We start from the raw sequence: 27047 nt of genomic DNA, 5'->3' as shown, positions 1-27047 counted from the left end.
TGGAAAATATTTACTTTTTAACTTATATTACAAATAATAAAAATTGTGCGCGATCATTGACATTTCTTTAATATTTTATTACTTTTTCCCTGCACGTGTTAGTTATACATTTCAAATGCTATCGATCATTCACCACCAAGCCAATTCATATGCAATTGATTAGGTTCATCCTAATAGGTTTTCAACAATATCTTCTCTTTAATATTTTTTAATAAAAGAAATAATTAATTTTCTATTCGAATTTATTACGATATAAGATGAATATATCTTGCACAAGGACTTTCTGATTACTTGCTTTATGATAAATCGATATTATAACAGATGCTCCGAAATAATGAATTCTAAATATTTGCTAATCAGATATTTTCGGTTCGGCATGATTATTTCGAATTTACAAAACTCAAAAATCCGTCGATAAGAAAGAGAAGTTGAAACCGCTTTGGAAGTAAGAATAAAGGAGGCGTCTCGAGCGTAACATAAAAGGGACAGCACACTCTGGAATACATTTTCCGAAGCCGGTTTCAATCGTGTCATCGTTGACTCACGAGAGTTAGTCTCGAAACGATTGCAGTTCGTGTTGAAACGTACCGTAACGTAATCGTCTTTATTTCTTCCACGTGATCATTGAAGCATGGAAGTATATAAACTGGAAAAATACCAAGAGGAAAAAAGACACTGAACGAACAACATGAATTTTTCTAATAATTAAATGGTATCGTTTATTCGACGATTTAGTTCATTTCTATGAAATGTTTAATTATTATTTGTGTTACATTAACATGAACGAACAATCATGGGCAAAACGAGCAAAAAGACATTAATTATTTATGAAATAACAATGTAAAAAAAAGAAATAATGAATAGACGCTCATGCTCGTTATTTATAACTAGCAAACAGTTCGCGTAAGAACGATGCGCTCATAAATATTCAATACTTCTATTACACGGACGTTGGTATATTGCAAGAAACGATAATTATTCTTAATAATATGAAAAATTCAAATACAAGTAAACAGGAAATGAAACCATTCAATCGATCGATCGATCAAAAAATCGATTTTCTCTCGAAGAAAATCAACCATTTTCGTACTGTTAATGTGATAGAATGAAATAATTATGCAGTATCATACTTTTCAGATTAATCGATAAGCAATGGTTTTTAATTGCACATATCACGTAGCGAAAACAAAATTTAAAATTAGAAAAAAAATATTAAGTTAACACGGAACGATAAGACTATTATCTATCATTAACCAGAACTAGATCGAATATATACTATGAATGTACGTAAGAGAGTAGAAGCAATTCAGCCGATTAAAGTGTCCATTAAGATGTGCTCCGTCTTATTTCTACTCCGATTATCTAACGTTAAAGTATTATCAACTATATAGTGTCGACACGCTGAAATTTGAGTTTTAAAAAGGATACTATAAAAATGACTCATATTTTATTTATTACACTAACTATAAAAGGAATTACCAATTCTTGCGAATTAAAATTAATTATACTATATAACATGTAAAACGATACGCCTGTTTAAAAAAAAAAAACAAAAATATTACGAAGATATAAAATCTTCAATAAACCATACAAAATTAAAAAATTCTCTTTGCAGATGTGTTAAAATTCTGCTGCTAGAACGGAACAATTTTTTAAAATCTTACCCAGTCCTTTTTGTCGTTCAAATGGCACATGGTACCGAAATCGTTGAAATAATATATATCAATAGACAGTCAGGTATAGGTAAGCATGAATAATATTTGCATGTACGTGTGGGAAGACTGATTAACTTTTTTTCTTTCTTAGTCTCTCTATCTTTCTCGTTCTATCTTCATGTTCCTATCAAAAAATCCATCTGGTATCTTATCTCTCTTTTTCTCTCTCCTCTCTCTCTCTCTCTCTCTCTTTCTTTCTCTCTATCTCTCCATCCTGATTTGTATACTGATCAATTTTATAAAAGCTACAGTCTGCAGATTACTCGAAGACGAGCCTTCAAAGAGAGACGATAGAAAGAATTTACTCGTGAAAAATTTCGAAACTGATCGGTAAAATCGATATCATGACTCGTTGTGAGGCTGACAGAGGCTGGGCTTGGATGATAGTTCTTGGAGTCACCATTATTAATGTAAGTCCGTGCCTTATCTCCCATATTCCTCAATTTGAAGTGCATCTCAAAATATCTAAGAAGTTGATAAGAGTATATATGTATTTTACATTAGTTATGTCTATTTTAATGTATTATTTTGTTTTTTTTTTTTTTTTACCATTCCTACTTTCTATCGGAATTCTCTCGTTATTCGTCTAATTATCTTTTATGGCCTACGATATGCTAATGTGATACACGATAATCGATTAATTTTCTCTTCTCTTTTTTCAGTTTAATAGAATTATGTATTTAAATTTAATATTGTATATTAAAAAGTCCTTTATTCATTTTTCAAGTTGATAAACATTTGAAAAATGATAGAAAATATATGATTCAATTGTTTCATGTAATTAATTATTCAATCGTCAGTTTTCTTTGTCTCATTTGATAACGCGGATAAGTTCGGAATTACAAAACTTTTGTAGACAATCGTAGATATGTCACATTCTTAAGAAAAAATAAATTTTCATATCTTTGCGATATGATATCTATTCTTAAATCCTAACAACGTTGTATACTATACTTAATAACAAGCGACGAGTACCAACGATATAGAAGAGTCTCAATATTACGAGTGGAGGTATTCATTTTTTAAAAAATGAACGATTATACACGACAATAATTTGTTTGTTTCATTTTATAGCTGTCTGTACTGCCTATTCAACAATGTTACGGTCTTATTTTTGGAAAGCGTTTCACGAGTCTCGGTATCAGCGCGACGCAAACATCCTTGATACTTCATTTAAACGGTACGATATGCTGCAGCCTGGGCTTGATAAGTGGACCGATGATGAAGAAATTCTCATTTCGCAAAGTCGCTTTTTTTGGTAGTTTCACAGTCGTCATTGGAATATGTACTACGGCGTTCGCTCTCTCTCTTCCTACCATCATTGTAGGCTATTGCGTTATTATCGGTAATTGAACAAAACAAAAATAACATCTTTTTTTAATAAAAATATCATACCTATCTATGTACATAATTTTTTTGTTTTGCATAATCTTTTTGTCGTTTGTTTTGAATTAGGAATCGGACAAGGAATCAACTATCCAGCAACGAGTTTAGCATTAAACACATATTTTAGAAAAAAACGTAACATAGCAATGGGACTTTGCGTTACCTTGACCGGTCTTGGTCCTATTCTAATGCCACTTTTAATAGTGAAGCTTTTAGATGCATACGCTACTACGGGAACTTTATTAATTTTCGCTGGAATCGCTGCGAATTCTTTCGTGGGTGTTTGCTTGTTAAGACCGTTCGTAAATAAGGACAAAATAACAACTGAGGTAATTCAATGTCTACACCTTAATACTTTACTATCTGTATTTTATCGATAAAACAGAAGATATGTATTTGTCGGCAGTAAAACTTACACGATAAGTGTCAAACAGTATTGTCATTTATATAATAATATTGAACATTATTTCGATAGGACTATGATGTGAAAAATACTACGGTGTCAAATGAAAATGAAAGTGATGTCGAAAAATATGTTGTCGAGTGCCAGTTATTGAACAACCAAGAACAGATTAAAAAACAAGAAAATTTGGAGAAGTTTTTTAAAGAAGCCAAGACAAAAAAGAAACGTAGCTTTTTTCAAAAGATCTCGGCTAATCTGGATCTCATGCTTTTACAAGATCTACGTTATATTTTAGTGGTGATAGGTAAAAAAAGAAGAAAAGATGTATGAGATAATTATTTCATTTGAAATAATAAAAAGTAAAAGCTTTTTCTCCTTGAAAATAGGTATGGGCATATCCTTGGTAGCTGAGACGAACTTCAATGCGTTGATGCCTTTCGTTCTCGAAAAAGTATCAGGATTAGAAATAAAAGAGATTGCGACTATAATGTCTATCCAAGCTGCTTTTGATATCGCTGGACGCCTTTGTATTCCTCTACTCGCACAAAAAGCCCAATGGACTCCAAGATATCTTTACGTGATATCTTTGATAGGATCTACATTCGGAAGGATGAGTATGTACAACAACGTAAAATATTTGGAAATGAGATAGAGAAGAAATCAGGCTGAAAAATGCAGTATTTCTTGGGGTGGGTTGATTTCAGTTATTTCAAAAATTGAGCGTAACAATCCGATTTTTATTTTGGAAAAATTCATCCTCATTCTTGCTTTTTAATTTCGTTTAGTCTTCAACGATTTTATCTCTCTTAAGTAGTCATATTGGAAAATTAGTAACATTATAAAGAATAGTAAGAAAAGTTCGTTTCCTTTTTCTTTTCGAAATAATTCAATAATAATATTTTTACAGTTCTTTGTATTTGGGGTGATGATTACCTTGTCGTAATCCTAGTTGCTGTTATCGTAGGAGTAGCAAAGGGTACAAAGGCTGTCTTTCAAGCTCTAATCATACCAGATTACGTTCCATTAGAAAGATTACCAGCAGCATCTGGTATTCAAATGGTTTGCAATGGCATTTTGTCTATTAGTCTGGGACCGATCATAGGTAAAGATTTAATAATAATATTAATTATTATCCAAAAAGCTTTAAATATAATAAATATTTTTTTATTTATTCGTAATGTTTCTAGGCATGGTGCATGATTTAACTGGTAGTTATATTGGTTCTTTGCATTTCACTTCCGCGATGAGTATGTTTTGCGTATTTTTGTGGCTGCTTGGAGGTCTTTGGTCTCCTCTTGGTAACCGTGTGAAAGTAAAAAAGAATGGGGACACGCCGAATGAGAAATGTTCGTCGGAAAATCAGAATGAAAGTCCGGATATTCGATGATATATTCAGTTTTATTCTATAAATTTAAAAAAAGTATTTCTTATAAAATCAAAAAATTCACAAAAATTCCTCACTTCTTGTTCGTCATCTCTTCACTACGAATATGTGAGGCACTTCACTAGAAAAGTATCTATATATTTATATATATATAGCGTGTTAGAAAAAATAATTCAATATAATATTAAAATAGAAGTTTTTACAAAATCTTTTTAATTGAAAAGAAAAGTTTTAAAAATCGTCATTTTATAACGAAAAATTTTAGTTCTTTGCTATAAATATATCTTAAAAATTCGATTTATCTAATTCTTATTAATGATATATAATATTCGCGGAGGCGATCATCTCTAATTCTAATAAGTAGATATTCATAAAAAAATCAGGCTAAAAGCATGAATAACTCAGAGATTTAACATAGTTATCCAGATTTAAATTCCGTTTCAAATCACCCAGAGATCTAACTATTCTCGCAAATCCCATATATTTATACTATAATAAGAATTACAAAATCCTTATTAAACAGTACGAAAAAGACTAAGAAGTTTCGTCTTTGCAATAATACATGTGTGATAATCAAAGGAAAATGTATAAAATAGTATTCGTAAACATTAGAATAAGAACATTAGATAAGATAAATCTTGGTAATCCTTTATTTGTTACATAGGATATCCAGGAAAAAGTTACTGTCATTACCAGAACCGAAAATTCATCAAAGTCAATTTTTCTATTCATATTGATTGCATTTTTTATTCAGCTTGATGGATGTATCTTTCAAGTTCTCTTTTTTAGCACTGTATGTGGTATTTCCGCTGACAGATGTTAATGCTTAAAACGACTGATATGCAAATATTCCTAAGTATTCCTAGTTTTTAAAATAATATTTTATTTATCATTGCAAAAATGAAACAGTACTGATAGAAGAAATTATAAGGATCCTTCGATATGCATTCAATTATCAAGATGTATTTTGTTTATTTACTGCCTATCGAAGCCTCGTTATATAAGCATGCAAGAATAAATTCAAACATACAAGAATATATAATAAACGATCGTTTTGTTGAAGATTCCTGATGGAATTTTCACTCATCAAAATGTTTTTCTCTCAAAAGAATTCGACAAATTCCATACAGGATTATTTGTTGTTTTATTGGTTTTATAGACATATAAATCATCTTCCTATAAGACTATTTCTATATATGTATATATTTACTGATAATAAAATCTATTATATACAAATACTCCTTATAAAGATATATATATATATATATATATATATATATATATTCCATAACTTAAAATAATCATTTTAACTTAATCGCGAATATGTATCCGTTATCAGGTGAATACACTCTATCTCGAATTGCTTTTAATTTAAGCAAACTGACTCAAAGTTTTAACATTATATATGTGACAGTTCTGAAACGTATTCAAAAAAATTATTTAAATTATATTTTAAAATGTTTATTCTTATTTTTTTAAAAATGGAAATATTGTAGAAAATATGAAAGAATATTGTTGAAAATATTGGAGATACGCAAATAATTAACTCAGTAACAATAGCATTATAGGATTAGCGTTATATCATTAATATGTTAACTGCCACACTAATTTTGTACGTTTTACTTTAAGAATATTTTTCATTATTACAAACATATAATGGTGAATTATTACATACTATAATTAAATAAAACTGTACTGTTATCAATAATGTGTTTAGTTCACTGATAGTCCCATAATCGTATTATGTACTTGTATAAAATTGTACAAAATGGTAGTAAAATAATGTTAAGCTACACTGGTGAACCTCATTTATGAAAATATTATAATAAAGAAAAGATAACTTAAAGGAAACAATTTTTGACAATATTTGCTAACAAATATTAAAAATTCGGAAAAGAATAGCAATGAAAAAAAAAACAAGCTTGGATAAATAAATGCATTTGAGTCATTATAAATAATACATAATAATAATTTTTGATTGCATTTTTCTAGAAATTGCAAAATGATACAAATATCGGTAATGTTAAATGTCAAAATCCTTTTTTGAAGAACGTTATGATTTATAATGCATTCGATAAAGGAAAGCAAAAATCTATACTATAATGCTGAGAAAAAGAGTTTCTCAGAAATAGATATAATTAATTCTGAAAAATCTTTGATATCTCAAATTAGTGTCTATTCGTTTAAATTTTTGTTTTCGTTCACATCATAGAAAAGAAAATTAAAAACTTTAACAATACTGACTCACCTACAAAATAACCACATTAAGAAAAGTACTTCATAGAATCTTCATAACTCTAATCAGATCGTTACACGTGCCATTATCGAGATTACCTGTTGCAGTAGAACTTTAACAGTTGGTCAGTGGAATGATTTACCTTATCTTGTGCTATTTACCTGTTATCGGTTGGATACAAGACATGACAAATTATACTATTATGCTTCACTATCTAAACATTACCACGTATTTAACAACCATTTCCTGGATTATACAGAATTACTTTAAAAAGAGAAAAAAGAAGAAAAGAAATGAAATAAAAGAAGGCATCGGAGAATGTCAACAGTCCTTAAACTAAGCAAAAGTACTTTTCTCTGATATTTCTCGAATGTAATTTTAATTATGATACTTTCAAGAATGTAATTTTAATTAATTAACATATTCGATATTAGGTATGAAATCATTTAGAATAGATCGACTAATTACTGCAACTAAACATACAAAATAAATCTATTATCCATCAAGGATGTAATGAAATCAAATTGATTATTTCCTTTTTTGTTTTATAGAATTGATTTGTCGAACTTGTAACTAAGATTTTAATAAATAATTTAATTTTAAACATCTTAAGATTAAACGATTTTCCCTATTTTACGAAAATTAATTATAATTCCGTATTCCTTATTACGTAATTTCTATATCTGATTAAGCTACTATGTTCCTAAATTAATGCTTTCATATATATCTTAAATTTGTAAAAATACTGTTATAAAAATAATAAGAAATAATCATATTATAATTATTGTGTACCATCGTTTACACTAATGTAAATCATGCTAAATTATTTTAATTAATATTTATCTTCAGTATACGAATTTCACTTTCTACATCAATTTATAAAACAAATTATAAAACTTTCCAAATATTTATTATACATTATTATCTCAAGTATTCGATACAATACGTTATCTTATAGTGGTAGAATGTCACGTGTACGATTTAAAAGAATTATAAAATAAAATGTAACATCGATACTCTAGTATTTTGATTATTTAATTGTATATATATATATATATAAATATGAAATAAACTAAGATATACACAATAAGAAATCTTTCTTCATTAATATTCCTATCTTAAAACATTGATTCATCATTCAGGAAAACAAGTTTACCATTCATAATGTCCACTGAAGACACTAATTATAAACTATTATTGTATTTATCTACCGTCCGGCATTATTTCTGAAGGTCATTTATTGATAATCTACAGAGAATGACGGAACATATTCCGTGTCGAGATTAGATTAAATTCATACTTATCTCATAGCAATGAGCTGGTAATATTGATCGCTTGGCTGCGAAGCGTGTTACATATAGTTGCAAAACGATGCATGAACCGAGATCCATGTATTATAAATAAGTTCTTCTACGTCGACGCAATAGTTGTCAGAAGAAATGAAAGGTCTGAAGAAAAGAGAAACAAGTTAGGAAAAAGGAAACCAAAATTAAATCGACAAAAGATTTGAAAAATCTCGATCAGAATAACGAAATCAGAAAGTCAGAATAAGGAAAAGTCATAAAACACGTGCGTGAAGAACGAGGATAGTACTGAGGATGGATCATTTTTTTATTTCTATCTGATAACTTCATTGAAATAAGATCGAATAGTGAAAATTTAGTAAAAATGACTACGCTCGTACCACCGGACGGAGGCTATGGTTGGGTAATCGTCATGGCCTACGCACTTAACAGCGTAAGTTTTAATCCTGACTTTCAAGTTCAACTAGAATGTTGAATTATCAAGGCCTCTTTTTAGGTTGCCATGATACCTATCATACAAGGTTCGGGTCTAGTATTTAAAGATTTGTTTCCATTGTTAAACATCAATGCTACACAAAGCAGCACTATCATTAGCACCAACATGGCATTTGGCATGATATTAGGTTTAATCAATGGTCCACTTTTACGAAATTTTGGATATAGAAAAGTGGCCATAGTTGGTTCTCTGTTATATTCCATCGGTATAATACTAACAACGTTCTCAACAACCTTTACTCTCATCATGATCACCTACGGTTTAATAGCATGTACGTAATTCTTTATTTCTCTTTGTGCTTCTTCAAAGATATACTTCTCATAATCTTGTTTCATTTGTGTTTTAAGCTGTCGGACTGACACTTTCAGGATCGGCCTTTTCTCTCGCACTCAACACCTACTTTACAACGAAGAGAGGACGTGCAACCGGCTGGGCCATCACTATTATGGGACTAGGTTCGATCTTTATGCCACCCGTGACAACTTTTTTGCTCAATTATTACGGGTCCCAGGTAGTTTAGGTTTTTATCTCGATCAATTGTTCAACGTTTTTATCTCTATTATTCATCAACAGCATTTCAGATAACAGTGTAGAACATCGTAGAAATTTTGATTGTTATAAACTGTTTGAAATTATTATTTGTACTCGTCATTGAATTAATCTAAGATTTAATGTGATATAAACTGTACTCTTAACTAATATTTATGAGAAATCATGCACTTAAATTCCACATCATGACAGTTATCAACAGTACAGTCGCAAGTTTTTCTAACAATAATGAGTTTTGATTTTTTTGATTTGACTGGTAGCAGTGTTTCCATTCAAATATAAAGTAATATTTTCAAAATAGGGCACGCTATTGATATTTGGTTCCTACTCTCTACATGCGATAATAGGCGCCTTGATGTTACACCCTATAAAATGGCACATGAAAAAGCAATCAGACGTTGAAGATCAGGATAAGCAGATGATTATCGAGAACATAGAAAAAGAACAGTCTATTGGTAATTATTCATTTGCTTTCATTTTTAATGGAAACAATCGATAAAAAATATTCTAATTGCAATGAACATGATTTGATCATTTAAATTTTGCTCTTTTGTGATGTTAGATACGCCAAAGGAAGTTTCGGAAGACGAAGATATTTTTCATGACGCGCCGCTAATGGAAGAACAACAGAAGCATAGAAGACTAACTGTATCAAGTATTAATCATGATGTCGAAGGTGTTAGCATCTATGGTTTCGAAACTCCATTATCACTGCAACTTTCAGAGACGGCGAGAAGTTTGTAAACCAAATATTATTTACTCATTTTGTTCAATTTGACCATTCCAGAATAATATGGTTACATTATCTTTTTCTTTAAGCCATTTCGCAAGAGATGAGTCTGGATGGTTGGGCATGGATTAATAATTACGAATCAAGTAATCAAACACGTTCCAAGCAAGATTATCGCTGGTGGAATTCAGGTAAATTTCATTACTTCTTAATCTAAAATCCTACACAACAATCTATAATGCAATTATTTATAATCTTTGCTATTTTATTTCAGCTAAAAGCATAAACACTATCAATCTCGACAGTAGTCTAAAAATTTTTGATGAGGAGCCAGCTTACCAACCTCTACGAAAGAATTTTAGTTTCAGTAGCACAAATAAAATATCGAAAGCAAAAAGTTGCCAAAGTATGCCGGGAGATAATCACATTCTACCAAACAATAACGAGATAATGATAAATGATTCAAATGTGGAGAATCAAAACGATGATATCTGTGAAAAGTAAGTTAAATGTGAATAAAAAACCCAAAAGTTTTATTTATCTTATAGCAAACTTTTTTAACGCTATTACTATATATTGTAGTTTATAACGTAACAATGATATGTCAACAGACAAAAAAAGAAATCGAGATTCGTGCGAATTCTACGATGGGTGGTGGCCTTTTACGATCTCGATCTTCTACGAGATCCTATATATGTCAATATAATGTTGGGCATGTCAATTGCCATTTTCGCGGAAATTAATTTTTCTTTATTGACTCCCTTCATTCTGGGTGACCGAGGTTTATTGACAGATGAAATTGCAATTACAATGAGCGTCATTGCTTCGGTTGATCTAATTTTCCGAAGTGTTGCTCCATATCTTGGAGAATGGCTTCATCTAACACCGAGACCAATGTATACTATCAGTTTGATCTTTCTTATTATTAGCAGAACAGGTACAATATTTTTAATAATCTAATATGATATAACAAATGATCTTATTATTCACGTAATACACCTTTCAAAATTTTGATTATTCATATTTTTTTATTATAACGCAGGTTTAATATTTACCCATTCATTTAAACAAGTGATAGTTGTTGCTGTAGGTTTAGGAATTGCCAAAGGAATTAGATCAGTTTATATGTCATTGATCATACCAAGCTATGTACCGATTAGCCGACTACCATATGCTTCTGCGATACAGATGATGGTAAATGGATTCATCATGATAAGTGCTGGACCATGTTTAGGTATAGTTTAAAATATCGTTGAATCTCTTTGTATTCAATTTTCTCGGGAAAATATATTTTTGCCGTTATGATTAAGTAGAAAGCGTAAAAAAGTGACGAATTATTTGTACCGTAGGTGTAATTAGAGACGCAATAGGAAGTTACACGCCCTGCATCGTCATAATTAATAGTATGACGGCCTTGACCGTCACTCTATGGCTGACGGAGCTGATCGTCTTGCGAAGAACAAAACTGCGATTGAAACAGAAGCAACAGGGTCTCATTGAGCAAAATACTTAGAAATTTAATACAATCGTTTCTAATGTACATTCGGTCATATTCGTTGTAAATAAATTAATGTAAATTTTAATTTAACATCGGGATATTGTTTTGGCGATTTTCTCAAGCTCTTTTACGTTTTTCAACGAGGAAATAAAAGACGATCTTGGAATGACCTTAATTAAGGTCGTGTCCTTGTTCTATCCCCTTTTACTAAAGAAATAGATCTAATTACGAGCAAAAAATGAAGAAATGAGATGCCATGTACAAACAATAGATAGTTTTTCCCACGTTTATTCGGAACGAATTCTCACAATACAAAGACGGCAAACGTGTGATTTTTCTATCGGAATCAAAAAACAGAGGTTGAAACATCGTGGAAAAGTATAAAATGTCCCTTGTATTTAAATAAGATCGTATAAATTTAAAATAAAAACGAAACTTTTTACATCCAAGTAAATACTTTTTCATTCTACTTTAAAGATTTTCTCGAAACTCTAATAATCGTGAAGGAGTCAGTCAAATGTGAAAGTTCTTTTTTTAGAATTATAAGTGATTCTGAAATAATCGTTCATTGTGCAATTAAACTGAATTATAACATATAATTAGTAATGAATCTTTAATAATTTGCCATTTAAAATAAATCTTCATACTGACCTAGCAAGTAGCTTCTAAATTTTCCAATACGGCAGTAAAATCACGCACAGACATACGTTCATGCGTTCCAAATATGTCCGGATACAGTATTTTCTCCTTTCACCATACGATTCAGAAAAGCCGATGTCAAGTCAATTTCATGATATGCATTTATGTGCCGCACGCACGGCTGATATATTTAGTTGCAATCACCTGAATCACCTTTTGGCTAGCATCCAGATTTTCGAAATCGGCGAAAGTGACTTTCCGAAGTAAAACGCAATCGTTTTGAAAATCGAGTCACATCGCGAGTAGAAAACAGTTGGCTTAAGGTGAATAGTGAAGAATCAATCGAGTTTCGAGGTTTTTTGTTGAATATAGAATTCTTCTTTGTCTTTCTTATTTTCTAAATATTAAATAGATACAGCCTTGGAGAATATATACGAATAGGATTATACAAAAAAAAATATATAATATAATGATGAAAATCCTAAATGACTTTATTGGATGAAAATTCAATGACCCTGAGAAAAAATCTCTAACCGACAAACGAATGAAAGAAATCTGATGTAGTGTGATGAATAAATATTGAACATAGAAATAAAATCCCTACTGTTATTTTCGCAAGTCCTGGCGTTGGATATTTTATACATATGGAAGATAAATAACTAATGCATATTACCATATGAGCTGATAGAAAATAACAAAACACGTTGTGTTTTGTATCCTCATATCATCAATCACTATCAGTCACGCGTTCGTTTAACACTACTTTTTAAATTAATTAGTTATCGATGTCCCTTTAATTAAATATCTCGCACATGAGAAATTGTGATTTGTCCATTTATCTTGAGTTGACGCCTGACCGACTTCTTTTTCTTCGCATTGAACGGAAAATCTTGATAAATAAAAACGCTCTTCGGCGATCGCAAATATTACTTATCTATGCGCTATACGAAGTTATATCAGCGACAAAACAAGAACACGAAAAGTCTTTATACAATCGAAAGTCTTTTATCTAGTCATCGCCTAGCCCGTGAAACCTAAAATAAGAAAAAAAGAATAAGCTAATTGCTATAAGAATAATAATAATTATTATATATATGTATATATATATATATATATATATATATATATTGAATCAAGCATAAAATTAACTTTAAGGGAATCAAAAAATCGTAGTAAAAGCAAATAATACAAACAAAAAAAGTACCTTGGAATGTCCGGCGTAGAGGATAGGCGCCACTATTGACTCATCGTCATTGTTCTCGTCTTCATTTTGGCCTAACGAGGCAAACTCTTCGTGTTCCATTATTCCCCATAAAGGAAGGGTTTCCGGACCCGTAGAAGCCACAGCTAAATTATTTACAGCCTGTGGTAGGACTTGATAAGCTCTCTCTATCTTCTCGAACTCGTCCTGCTTATTCTCGATACTCTTCGAATAGACTACGCTCCCTTTCTTCGAGCTCTTCGTGCTCGATTTATTTTCCTCCTCGCGACGCTCGGTTGCAACGGTCGTAGTTGTCTGAGGAGTCACGACATAGACTCGTTCCTTATCGACCGTCGAAATCGACACTGGAAAACTTTTCCAAGAACTTTCTTGTTTCTTCGTGGTCGCGTTCGACTTATTTTCGTTTACATTCGACGTATTAAATTCCGTTTTAGTTGTTGGATTTTCAACGTGTATAGCCTTAAAAAAAAGAAATATTCTCTCGGTTGATCATTCACAATATAACTGCTTTAATTTCTCTCCTTTATTTTTCATAGTAATAGTAAATCAATAATATCACCTGTATCCTAGATTCCTCGAATGAATTAGGTCCCTCATCCTCAATATCGTTAAAACTGAATCCAGCCAATGCAAAAGATCTTACATTTCCTTCATGATCGTTCAAATCGTCCACATGTACGCCAGATTCCGTTGTCGTGAAATATTCATTAGGTATTTTTTTCGATGGTTGCAGATAAGGACGGGAACTGGGTAAGATCGTGCTAAAAGTGGTTCCTCGAGAATATTCCTAATTATAAATCCAAACAAGTTTTGATTTAAATATTTACAAAAAAAATTAATTTAATTTTTTAATATTTTCATTTCCATAGATGTAACACAATATGTACATACCTGTATCGTCCAATTGTCGATATTCTTTTGTAATCTATGAACGTCTATCGAATTGTTAACCTTCTTCGTACTAATATTAAAGACAGCTTCAGTCGTCGTCGTCGCAACTTTCGTCGTATGATCATCCAAAATATTCAAATTGCTAGAAACTGTCACCGTTTCTGGAAGACTTATCACCTTACTCTCGCTTCTAGACTCTTGACTGACATAATTATCACGATTCGATACGTCCACGAAAGATACTGTCCGTTGTTGATTTACTTTCACATTATCTTTATCGTCATAGGATGAATGGAAAGGTAACGGAGTATATTGAGACGTGTAAGGAATTATTACCTGTACCTAAAACAAAATCAAAAATGACATTAATTTTATTAAATTCAATGTCTGTATTAACAGCAAATTATTGACTTTTTCATTGTACCTGTTTATTTCTCTTTCCTCCATACTGCTGTAAACTATGATCTTCCCTATTTGTATCTTTGTTTTTTCCTAAATTATCTAATAAAGTTTCATCTTGCGTCGTCCTCATGGTCGTCGACAAAACGACTGACCAAGAATCAGTTAATTGTCCTTGTGGCGCTACGAATAAAGTATCAAAATTCTGCAAACCTCCCGCAGTCAAAGTAGTCGGTTTAGTATTTCTCCATGTTTGCTCATTAATTTTGTCAATTCCGAACAAGTCTTTGATCACATTACTTTCTGTTGAATAATTCAAAAAACTATCGTTACTACCACCCAATGATCCTAATCGATTAATTTCTTGTTGTACTTGGAAAGAATTCGATCTCGATTCATAATCCAAGGTTGCCTTAGATTTTTGTTCTCCATCAAGATCAATGAAGGTAGCAGGAGAGGATGATATCGAGGGCGAATCCGTACGACTTTCACTCGTCTTCGTTAAATCCGTCAATGGCGATTCTTCGAAATATATTGGATTTTCTACATTAGTACCTGACGCATGGGAATCTTTCACTGTACCGATACTAGATGATATATCACCATTATATGTTTGCTGTCCCGATCCTGCATTTCCAAATGCATAATGATCATTTCCTATTACAGATGGGAGAACAGTCTGATCGGTTCTTTGAAAATCCAATCCAGAAGAATCAACGAATTGTTGATTGTTCCCGAAACTTGTATGCTCGAAATTACCGGATGTATTGGGTTCTGTAAACTGGTTTATCTTGGATTCATCGAAATTTTGTTTAATCGACGTTGCATCATTTTCTTTATTAAAATTTGGGTGAACCACGGATCCTTGTTGATTCTCATGAGAAGCACTAGAAAAAGAGTCTATTTGAACTCCACCATATCCTTGATTACCAAATTCATTATGACTTAATCTTGAACCAGATACTTGATGACTTTCGAAAATAGTTTGTCCTTCTTGAGGAATTCCTAAATTTCTATCACCGGAGTTGTTCGTTTGATCGTTCGATGTTCCCAAAGGTAACGATGGACTTGTTTCAATAACAGTCGATATGGGTACCTCGTGATGTAGTAAATTTCCTTTAGTAGGATAATTCGATTGTGAAGGATAATCAAATATTTCTGCTTTGAACAGAGGAGGCATGGGACCTGGATACAAATGTGGATTCGGTAGAGGTCCGATCGGTGGAATTTCTCCGTTTTGTAAAGGTGGTGCGTAAAAGAAATCTGGTATTTTGACTTCTTGAGATGCCGCAGCAACGAGTCCGTGATTACTCGGTGGAAGATATTCTCCACCCACGACTCCGATATGTCCATCTTGATTGCTTGGAGGAAGGTAAGCTCCTCCATGATTCATGGGTAACCAAGGAACTTTATTGCACGGATTACAATTCTTGTTTTTGGCTTGTGGATTTAGATTGTTGTAAATATCTGCAGGAGATGGCGGTTGAGGCAATGGTGGTCTGTCAAAGACAGGTGGTGGTAGTACATTGTAAACTTGAGGCGTTGCTAGTGGCAGTCCAGATGGTTGCCCCGATGGTGGTAATGGTGGCACGTGTGATTGAATAAACTTTGGCGGATGGAGCGTTTCAGGAGGTAGAGGTAGAGGTGTTTCCGCGGTAGTACCACTAGTAAACGGATTTAACCAACTTATGAACTTTGAAAAATAACCAAGAGATTCAGCAGGATGTGGATTAACAGTTCGTCCAGTCCTTCCTCCGGGAAATACACGTGATGGCAACTGTGGTAGCGGCGGTGGGATCAGAAATTCGCTCAAGGCGTATCTTTGGTTTCGTTGTACCGAATTTGGAACGCCTCGATCATTGCCCGCCAATGAAAGTGTACCAACGACACATGTCAACAATACTAAGAACATCGGGGCCTAGAAAGAAAGCGTTCAAATAAAATTTTAAGCGTCCTTATTCTTACTGTATGCTTATAAAATACGTGACACCTGCATGAGAATCTCTTGTATGCATTTTGCAATTTGAAACGCATCGATCTTCCTATATCTCAAAAGTGGATCTCATTCTACGATGTAACGCTTACAACATGATTGCGAAAATGGCCTGCGTTACTATGCAAGATAAAGTAATACGATTCAATATATATACACGATGTATTTCGCATAACACTTGGTTCTCTTGAAATTTATGAAAGTTCGTTCGTACGTTTACACGTCAAAAAATTATGTATGAGTATATCTCGTAGCAGTCAATGGCACAACGTAGTATACGAGTATAGTCGCCATAAGTGGGTCATTCCGTGAGAATCATTTCGAACCTTCATAGAACATGTGTGCCGTACGCGGAACTAGACAACTCTTCCTACTCACAGATACATCTTTTACAAATCGATAATTATAATTTTGCAAAATGTAATCAATGTTTTAAAAGAATAACTCTTTCAAACAATTCCTCGAATATTATTTCATTTTTAGGATCCTTTCGTACAACGAGCGTTCATAATTGCTTTAGACTAAACATGTGACACATCATACAATTGATTTAATATTGTATTAACGTATACCTATACATTTATCTTAATATGATTAATTATTTCTATACTTTCTACTTTAAGTCAATGTATTATATCTTTATCCAGTATCATCGCATACTTTTCTCTTACTTGCATTCATATCTCATACATAAATAAATAAATTAAATCTGAAAACCAAGATGTACTTCCTGAGATCCCCAATTCCCATCCTTTCGCCTATTCGCACACTACTTCCTTCGCTTCTATTCGCGCGGAAAAGAAGTACGTGCACGAATGATCTCGCAGCAAAGGCTACGAGGAAAACGAATCTCTCTGCTACGTATGAATGTATGTATGCATGTGTATGTGTATGTATTCGATGTGTAGATCGAGAACGAGTCGATTCGTGGCCGGGGCTTGGAAACTTTCTCACACAACGCAGATTGAATGGCTCTCTTGGCGAGCTTCACGTGCCATTTACGTGCCAAGAGAGCTCACACACGCTCCGTGCGAGAGAGAACGAGAGTAGTCGTGCGCGCGCGCGCACTTTGACACACAGAGACTAAGACTTTTGAGTCGTAGAAACCGGAAGCGACATAGGAAAGTGAAGGAAACAGATAAATGAGGATTAGATCTGATTGTATGTATGTACGATAACTGCGCCCTCCCTCGTAGGGACACCGCTTATATGTTTACACAATGCAAATGCAAATTTGGATAGGAACGGCTTTATTCCCTTTTCTTTTTTTTATCGTTTTAAAAGCAATTTCAACTTACAATGGCTTAAAAGAGAATCGCACGTTATGGTATCGCGATTTCAATGTGCTAAGTACAAGATTTCACTGATTCGTTCCGCTTGACCCAACTTGTTCCTTCCTCATCTGTTTTTTTCTTTGAACGTCGAATATCTGATTTAAATGAACATTTCAATGAAAACTTCTACGTTCTTGAATGAAATGAAACGAACACTTCTGTGACTTTTAATTTAATATTCTTAATTGCTTTTTGAACTTAATCGAAAAAAAAATAAATTGAAGAAAAGACGAATTACATTTTATCGTTTTGTAGATTTCATTCGGAAAAGATGAAAGTGCACGACAATTCGAATGTTCGACATCAACGAATTCAAGAAACAAGTTGTCATGAAGAAGTTAAATGAAAAAATCTTATTTCAATCGAGGATGAAATCGTGATCGAGTATCGCGAAACACTTGGAGATCTCGCCGGAGAGAAGCTCGTGATATTCACGGAGGCCAAGAAGTTTTGTATTTGTGTTTGTGTAGACGTGCGCGCGAGTCGACAATGTAGGTAAGTGGACTGTGGGGATTATGAGAGTCGACCTACGGGGAGAAAAGACGATGTAACGTGAGTGTATGTAATCTGTGTGACGCGCGACCTTACGTGTGTGTATACGTGTGACCACGTGTATCTCTCATCGTTGCGCGCCAAACATGAAAGTCTTGTGCGGTTCGACCGACGTTAATCGAGAAATACCGCTGATAATAACTATGATATCGTTAACATAACCATTTACGTTTCTTATCTTATTAAATGATATATTATTTATTATATCTTTTTCTTCGTTTCGTTTCAAAACTATTTCTTGAACTATTATTTTACAAGTAATTTTCTTGTTAAAGGACGTTAGTCGATGTTCTCAAACGAAATTACTATCTCATTTGGAAGACTTTATCGCTTCTCTCGATAATCTATATCATAAAACGTTAATACTGCGTATCTAAAAACTCATAAATTTATCCTTGGCGTTGATACTTTAATGAACGTAGTCGAAGAACAATTTTGCATTAATAATCTATAAGTTGCAATGAAACTAACGAACCGAACACTTTTCTCGTACTTCGTATATTAATAAAGGTATTTAATGAAAGTATTCTCTTTGATCTTGAACGCTCTTCTAAATCGAAATATAAAAGTGAACTACCTTGCGAGTACAATAATTACGATGAAGATCCGAAATTTCATCGCGCGAGTAACGTGGGAAGCCGTGAGTGAAAATCAGATCTCTATAGAAAAGACAAGAACGGTCTAACGGTTCTTTAACGAAATGACGCGAACTAAAGAAGACAATTACAAGCAAGTACAGATGAGAGCGCGAGGGGAGAGTTAACTATTATCTTTTTCCTCGCTCGATGCTCTATTTCGACGTATGTCGGTGAGTGAAACGGCACATGTCATCTCCTTGCTTCGAGAAAAACGAAAATCGTTTTAACTACGATGATCTCCACTAGTTTATCGAGTCTAATGACAGGCCGCAAGGCTTGGTGAAACGTATGAAAATGTAACGAAGCGCGTGTACTCTTCGTATTTCCTTCTTGAAAACTGTTGCTTGTATTTCAGAGAAAGATAATGAATATAATTATCAAGAGAAGGAATTATTTATTTCGACAAATTGGTAAAATATTAAATTCTAATGGTTGCAATGATTGAGAATAAAGAGAAAGCAATGTATCAAAACACGATCGAAACAATGATTACGTTATAATTCTTTTATTGTGCATATATTTGAGCTTTATATTCAAAAAATATATGAAACCAAAATAAAAAGATGGATATCCGGCAAAGATTTTAACGGCGTTATTAAACATGTTCCTATGTTTGGAAATTTTATTTGCCCATCGATAACAGAGTTGGATGAATTGTGCAAACGAAAAATGACACATTTCGGTCCTTAGCAAAAGATAATACCTTTCTAAAAGAAAAAAGAAAAAAAAGGAAGAAACTTGTTATCTTCTTTATACTTCCGACTGGAGAAAATGTTTTGCTATCGATGAATTTAATTTAAATTGAAATATTAATTGTTCTTATCTCGACACCTATCGAATACGTATACCAAGATAAAATCTATTTCAATTCATAAAAACATTCTGAACATATAACAAAAAGATTTGAGATAATTGAAAACAAAACAAAAAACACTCACGCGACGAATGTCCATCTCTCTCTCTCTCTCTCTCTCTCTCTCTCTCTCTCTCTCTCTCTCTCTCCTTCTACCTCTCAGGACCTTCTTCTTCTCAGCATATCACACCTCAACGAAAAACGAAATGACGAAAGAAGATACTTCTTCTTCGAAGAATTATTCTTTAACTCGCGACGAAGAAGCAAAAGAAAAAAGTGAAAATGAATAAGAATATACGGTTCTTTGTATAAAAAGTGAGTCAGAGTCCCATCATAAGTATTCAACACATTGTACCGAGTATCGACGCGAGACGAGATACGAGTGACGCTACAACGAGAGCGGAGAAACGACGGGAAAAGAAGGACTACTACGGATGGAAGAGCACCATGGAGGAGGACGACTGACTGAGGAACACTTTGGAGAGGGAGGCGAATGGGAAAAAGAGAGAAGAAAGGTGTGCACTTGACCAGGGTCAAAGAGAGAGTCCATTGGAGTCTCTTATGTACGAGTGACTTATATACATTCGCTCTTCTCCCCTCATTCCTCTCATCTTTTCCTCCCTCTTATTCTTCTTTTCTAACCTTCGTATCAGCAACGTTTCATCTCGTCATCGACCACCTACAGATACCATTCTTGCTAGCATAATCAATAGCTTTTCCAATGGTTTTGTACCTGACATCTTTACCTGCTGAACCCTTACTAAAATACCGAGTAAAAACCGAAGAAAGATTTTACCTGTTCTCTAAGAAATATTTCTGAGTAACGTTTCGAATATTTGGAAAACAAAATTTTCTTAGTAGATTTTAGCAATATGAAGATAATACAATTCAGTGGAAAAATAGAAAACACATTATATTTTCCGAGTAAATTTAAAAAATAAATCTTAACATTTATTGCATTTGTCAGTATGATATTAAAAAAGAAAGAAATTCGTACAAAATATACACGTGTATTTTTGTGACCTCTTAGTAGAATAATTCGACGTAAGAATAATCCTCGAAAGGCTTCTACGAAAAATCACAGTTTAAGGACGTTTGACCTGCTCAAAAAAGATTTACTGGCTGATAACTTTCGCTTTTGAAATAGTGTCCTTTTTTAATACAATGCTCGTGTAACCGTAAATCTGAATATTTTCGACAACCCATAGAATATAAATTTTAACTGTTTAAATCGTAAGGTGGTCGATATATACTTCTGCTAAAGAAAAATAAAAGAGATAACTAGAAACAATAACTAAACAAATAGTTACGAGTTACATGAATTAAAAGCCTCTTACGTCTACGCATTTAATGAAAATCTATCGAAAGTATACAAATAATTTCTATTCTTGAGACATCTTTAATTACATCAACGAAGTTCCTCTTCCTCGAACAAGAGCCTTGAAATCTTCGAATTACCATCATTCGTCTTCGTCGTCGGTGAAACGTACAACGATCCAGAAAGCTGAGACTTAACGCAACTTTACGTACGAGGGGGAAATCGAGGGTGAATCCGCGGAATACAAAATCGCCAGAAAGCGACGAGAAAGTCTAACCGGGTTTAATGCTCTACGCGCGTAACATTGGCACGTTCCAGACTCCGCGTTGTTTGTCGATCGAGTCTGCATATACGAGAATCTTTCCGCAATCACGTCGTGTTTGTGCACCCGACTAAATGGGTTACTAGGATCCTTGAAGAGTCTCGATGTCACGAGACACAAGCTAAGAAGATTCAAGGACTTATAATGAGTTTTGTATCTTTTCAAACGTTTACAACGATACTATTATCTTATTTACAATGTTGTTTATATTTTCTTTTAACAGTTTCTTTTTTTTTTTCTTACTTTTGAAAAAAATAGTAAAACTTTCCGTATCTGAACGGAATAAATAAAGTTCATTATCAGAACAGCGTGATATTCGTACGTTCTACTATCCAAACAGAATATTTCTTAGTAACAGATGTCATCTTCTATTACAAATACATATTTGTATATAAATGTACACATTTTATATATAATAAACAAAAACGTATGATATAAATGCAAACGTTTTTTATATTTTTTATATATTATACATACATATATGTATACTTTCTTCTATTCGATAGAACATGTTTGGATAGGAAAGGTCGATGAGTAACGCACATTTTAATTTTCAAATTAATTGTTCTTAAAATTATCAGTGAATGAATCTCACCTTTTAATTGTGATATCTTCGTGTTCATTCATATCTTCGGTAGTATTCTTAAAAAAATATTTCGTTTAGATATGTATTACTCGATATTTTCAAGCATCTCAAAGACGCATTATCTATGCGACCTCAATCATACCTATTTAAATAACATGCATCGTCATAAATATTTCACCACATGAAGAAAGAAACAGAACTTGCGAAATTATAATAGTAATTGATCGTCGGTGGCACAGGTACGTGATCGAAAGTCGTCTCATCGTAGTTTTTAACTAAAGCACGGATTAAATCTAGTTGTCTAACAACGAGACTTTCTTTTTTATGACGACAAATTTCGCCCATGGTCGTTATCTCTTCTTTCTCTTAGAATTCAATCTACTTTGTTAGCAATGTACCAATGATCAAATAGCACGAAATCGAAATAAATCAAGATAAGTGATAAAGCAAATAAAATATGCGATATATAAACCGAAAGGAATGAAATCAGTGTAGTATTTTCCACATTGAGCTGCAACGATCGTAATAATTAGAAATACAAATGGAAATACATAATACGTTTCTCATTATTTTTAAAACTTTCTTGCTAAATCTTCTGATATTTGAATCAGTGAAAGCTGAAATTGAGCCAATTGTATGTAGTGGATCTGGAAGGTTTGCTTTAAATGATATCAGTTGTCAATACTACTACGAGTGTTTTGAGGATCTACCTACCATATTCAAATGTCCCGATGACACAGTATTCGATCATATTAGAAAAACATGTGTATTGCCAACAGAATATGCTTGCGATATGCTTCCAAAGACGACAACCAATCCATATAAGTGTTTAACTTCAGGTCGATTCCCTATCGACGATCCAACTTGTCAAAAATATTACTTGTGTTACTGGAGTGCAAAAGGATATCTAAAGAAAATATTAAAATGTCCAAATCAGACAATTTTCGATCCTATAAGAAAATTATGTGTTTTGCGCACAACTTATACTTGCAGTGAATCTACTACTAAATTAAATTGAAATATTATTTCAGAAAATAATTTCAATATATAATATAATATATAATACAATATATGTTGATTTTAAAAATATAATTGAATTTGAAAAGTTTAATCACAATAAATTATCACCCATCAATATCTTGCCATCAGATATTTGTTTTTATTATATTATTACAATAAAACTTTTAACTATTAATACTAAAATATTAGAACACATAGATTAAATAAAATTAAATTTGATATTTAATATAATTTTAATCCAATTTTATACAAAATAAATCCCATAATAGTACCAATATCACCATCCATTTTAATCTCACCGATTCTTCCTTCACCACTTACATCACCGAAACAGCTGATAAGCAACTACAATAAGCAATATCGATAGCATATTGAAAATCAATATGAAATATAAAATTGTCAAGTAAATCAAATAAGCTTATAGATGTTTTCAAAAGCATTGCAACGAAAGAGACATGATCTTTTCAAATTCGACGTTGTGCTTAGATTTTTCAATTATATCGGACTTCGTGGCTTTCAGCGAATATATTATAAGACTGATTTTAATTACTAGTCTTCTTTTTGAATTTTTCGAGTCAGTATTCTATTCTGTAATTCTTTCAGTTAACAATAAACCTATCCCGCATTTTAGAATTTTATGCCACCAGATTCTAATCCTGTCTTCGATTTAATATGATTTTTAAAATAGACTTTCATGTATATAAAAAAAGAAATATTGACTACAATTGCTTTGCCATCTGATGATTTGGAAAAGATAATTTAACGGATTTGGAAAAGATATTTTAATATCAACACTAGCAGTATCTAAATTGTATCTTTAATCTTCATACCGTCGATTAATTTTCTTCAACTGAATTAGAATCACGTATTGCTTCTATCTACCAACGCAAATAACCGGAAAAGTTACAATAAAATTATATTTTCTTTCAAGTAAGTATTGTAAATCTAATTGATAAGGACATGTTATTTTGTGTAACTGAATAAACGTTAGCAGAATGTCCGCAACGGTTTATACGTAAGTGGAAAGTGCACGGAAGAAAGTTATGATACGCAATGAGCCGGACAGACTCTTACCCAATCTACTGGTGAAAGGATACATTTTTCGTCCGCATCTTTCTTTGCCAGCCTTTAGTTTAAACCGTGTCGCTACGAGAAATGCCATGAACGTGAAATATATACATTTTCTGTGCGAATAATTCTTAGATTAATAACTCCATACTGGAAGAAATAATAAAATCCAAAGTGTGAAATCGTTAAAAATGTGGTTCTTGGTTATTTGTTTGTTTATAACATTGTTCGTCAAAATAATAATTGACCAAAAGCAGTCAGGAAATTCTCCACCAGGTAATTCTACAAAAAATAAATATGTTATCCAAGAAATGGATCATAGAATAAACGTAACTAAAATAATTAAACCTCTTAGGTCCACCAGGATTACCAATAATCGGAAATATATTGGACATTAAACGTTTAATGAAGAAAACTAAATTCCAAGCTCATGTTTGGTGTTATTTAGCAAAAATGTACGGACCGATAGTGCATTTACGACTTGGATTCGGCTATACGTTTATAATTATTTCTGGACGGGAAGCTGTCATCGAGATGCTCAGTCGAGCAGAATTTGATGGCAGACCAAATAACTTAGAAATTCAATTGAGAACCGGAGGTGAACCCAGAGGATTAATCTTTACGGATGGAAAACGTTGGTCAGAGCATAGAAGGTAATATTTATTTTAAAACAATGTTTCATTAACTTGTAAATCTCTGCAATTAATATAGATTTACAATAAAAACCCTGAAACGTCTTGGTTTCGATAAAACAAACATGGAAGATATGATACTGGAGGATACTGTTACTTTGTTAAAAATAATCGAAGAATTAGCAGAAAAAGGACCAATAACAAATATATACGATCTCGTTTCGATCGCCGTTATAGCCAGCTTTTGGTTTCTTGTTACAGGATCGAAGTAAGAATTTAATTTTAAACAAATACCTACATTTTGTTAGACTTTCCTCATTGTATATTCTTTAGATTTCAATTGGATCAAAAAGATCCCAAATTGATGGAAGCTATTGCGATATCAAACGAAAATGCAAAACGTTCCACTACGATCGGTGGTATAATAAATCAACTGCCTTTTCTCAGATATATTTTACCACGTTTAACGGGATATACACAGTTGCAAGAGCGGCAAAATCGACTGTGGCTATACTTCAAAGTAATACAATAAAAGATCTTGTAATACCTATAATTTTATAAATTAATTCGTAGAGTAGATACATACATAAAAAATTTTTTTATCGTAGAAAATAATAATGGAACACAAAGAGACTGAAATACAGAATGAACCAACGAACTTAATCGACATTTATCTAAAAGAGATGCAAACACGATGCTCCAATTTATCTTCATCATCAGAATTCAACGGTAAAAGCGTTATTTGTTATTAAAATGTGGTATTAAACTCAATATATATCCCTATTAATACTTTAACATTTATAATCTGATTATCATGTACAATTATATTATACTATAAAAACGATATTAATTGTTTATAGATGAAAATTTAATCGCACTTATCAGAGATCTTTTCATTGCCTCAATCGAGACGACCACCAGTACCACTGGTTTCGTGTTCGCGTATCTTTCCGTAAATCAATATATACAAAAAAAGATACATGATGAATTGGATGAAGTTCTCGGCAAGGATATTTCACCTCGTCTCGTACATAAAAACCGGTATTTGATTATTTTCTATTAAAATCCTCGTACTTGAGTTTAACATAAAAACAAATAAAATTATAATAATCTTATTCAAAGAGAGAGAAATAGAATGGTCTATCATTATTATATCAATGTATTCGATGAATAATAATCAAGAGAACTAAGTGATCTAGAACATAATAGAAATCTAGGCGATACATCCATAATTATGAGTTATTGTTTTCGTTAATGTCTCTCAGACTTCCATATCTACAAGCAACTCTGGCGGAAGTAGCGAGAATGGGGAACGTAGCAGCAACTTCAGTGCCTCATCGAGCTATGAACGATACAACTTTGTTAGGATACAATATAAAAAAGAATTCCATTTTGTTAGCGAATTTAATGAGCGTTCATATGGATGAGAATCACTGGGGCGATCCAAAAACGTTTCGTCCTGAAAGATTCATCAACGAAAAAGGAGAATATTACGACGATCCTTGGCTAATGTCATTTGGATTAGGTATTTCATAATAGGAACGTTATTTATAAATTTATCTCCTATTATATTTCCACTCTATATTCTAATTCTTTTTTGCAGGTCACAGAAGATGTCCAGGTGAGATTCTGGCGAAAAATTTTCTCTTCTTGATAATCGCTTGCATGCTGCAAAGATTCCATTTCGCCATAGCACCAGGATATCCGGAACCAAATTTATTAGGTATCGATGGCTTTACTATCTCACCACCACCAATAAATCTCCTAATTACGAAACGAATATAATAATCATGAAAGACTAATGAAAAGAAACTATAAGAAAGTTTAAGACAACTAAAAATGGCAAAGGAAGAAAACGATTTTAAATAAAAAGACTGAT

At 32.5% G+C, this 27047-nt stretch overlaps 4 protein-coding genes across 6 annotated transcripts; 3 read left to right on the top strand and 1 right to left on the bottom strand.

The window, feature by feature from the left end:
* The first annotated feature begins 573 nt into the window (after positions 1–573).
* LOC122628577 lies at positions 574–11876 on the top strand. The gene is made up of 19 exons (XM_043810993.1): positions 574–1518; positions 1616–2125; positions 2790–3060; positions 3171–3430; positions 3577–3808; positions 3891–4118; positions 4412–4606; positions 4692–4888; positions 6881–6905; positions 8722–8861; positions 8925–9195; positions 9272–9435; positions 9775–9928; positions 10027–10209; positions 10293–10394; positions 10478–10703; positions 10815–11140; positions 11246–11437; positions 11553–11876. The coding sequence occupies exons 2-19, from the start codon at positions 2060–2062 to the stop codon at positions 11714–11716; spliced, it is 3396 nt and encodes a 1131-aa protein (XP_043666928.1). The 5' UTR covers positions 574–1518; positions 1616–2059; the 3' UTR covers positions 11717–11876.
* A 931-nt stretch (positions 11877–12807) lies between these two features.
* On the bottom strand, positions 12808–20349 carry LOC122628795. 3 transcript variants are annotated; one of them, XM_043811435.1, is made up of 6 exons: positions 20308–20349; positions 14878–16770; positions 14454–14795; positions 14122–14349; positions 13545–14021; positions 12808–13374 (listed from the first exon to the last, which is right to left on the bottom strand). In XM_043811435.1, exons 1-6 carry the CDS (start codon positions 20320–20322, stop codon positions 13354–13356), a joined length of 2976 nt encoding a protein of 991 aa, XP_043667370.1. In that variant the 5' UTR covers positions 20323–20349; the 3' UTR covers positions 12808–13353. The 3 variants fall into 3 exon arrangements, with proteins under 3 accessions (XP_043667370.1, XP_043667371.1, XP_043667372.1); XM_043811436.1 differs by lacking the exon at positions 20308–20349 and adding an exon at positions 18144–18283; XM_043811437.1 differs by lacking the exon at positions 20308–20349 and adding an exon at positions 17573–17858.
* A 2581-nt stretch (positions 20350–22930) lies between these two features.
* On the top strand, positions 22931–23596 carry LOC122628800. The gene has a single exon (XM_043811446.1). The coding sequence runs from the start codon at positions 22990–22992 to the stop codon at positions 23464–23466; it is 477 nt and encodes a 158-aa protein (XP_043667381.1). The 5' UTR covers positions 22931–22989; the 3' UTR covers positions 23467–23596.
* Positions 23597–23717: 121 nt separating this feature from the next.
* On the top strand, positions 23718–26971 carry LOC122628798 (methyl farnesoate epoxidase-like). Its single transcript, XM_043811443.1, has 8 exons — positions 23718–24812; positions 24892–25189; positions 25248–25436; positions 25502–25688; positions 25777–25897; positions 26029–26209; positions 26434–26693; positions 26772–26971. Exons 1-8 carry the CDS (start codon positions 24728–24730, stop codon positions 26951–26953), a joined length of 1503 nt encoding a protein of 500 aa, XP_043667378.1. The 5' UTR covers positions 23718–24727; the 3' UTR covers positions 26954–26971.
* Positions 26972–27047: the final 76 nt, after the last annotated feature.

Source organism: Vespula pensylvanica, chromosome 4 (assembly GCF_014466175.1).
Source record: "Vespula pensylvanica isolate Volc-1 chromosome 4, ASM1446617v1, whole genome shotgun sequence".
NCBI lineage: Eukaryota > Metazoa > Arthropoda > Insecta > Hymenoptera > Vespidae > Vespula > Vespula pensylvanica.
The sequence above is the reverse complement of the archived record's forward strand: the minus strand, read 5'-3'. Positions and strand labels throughout refer to the sequence as shown.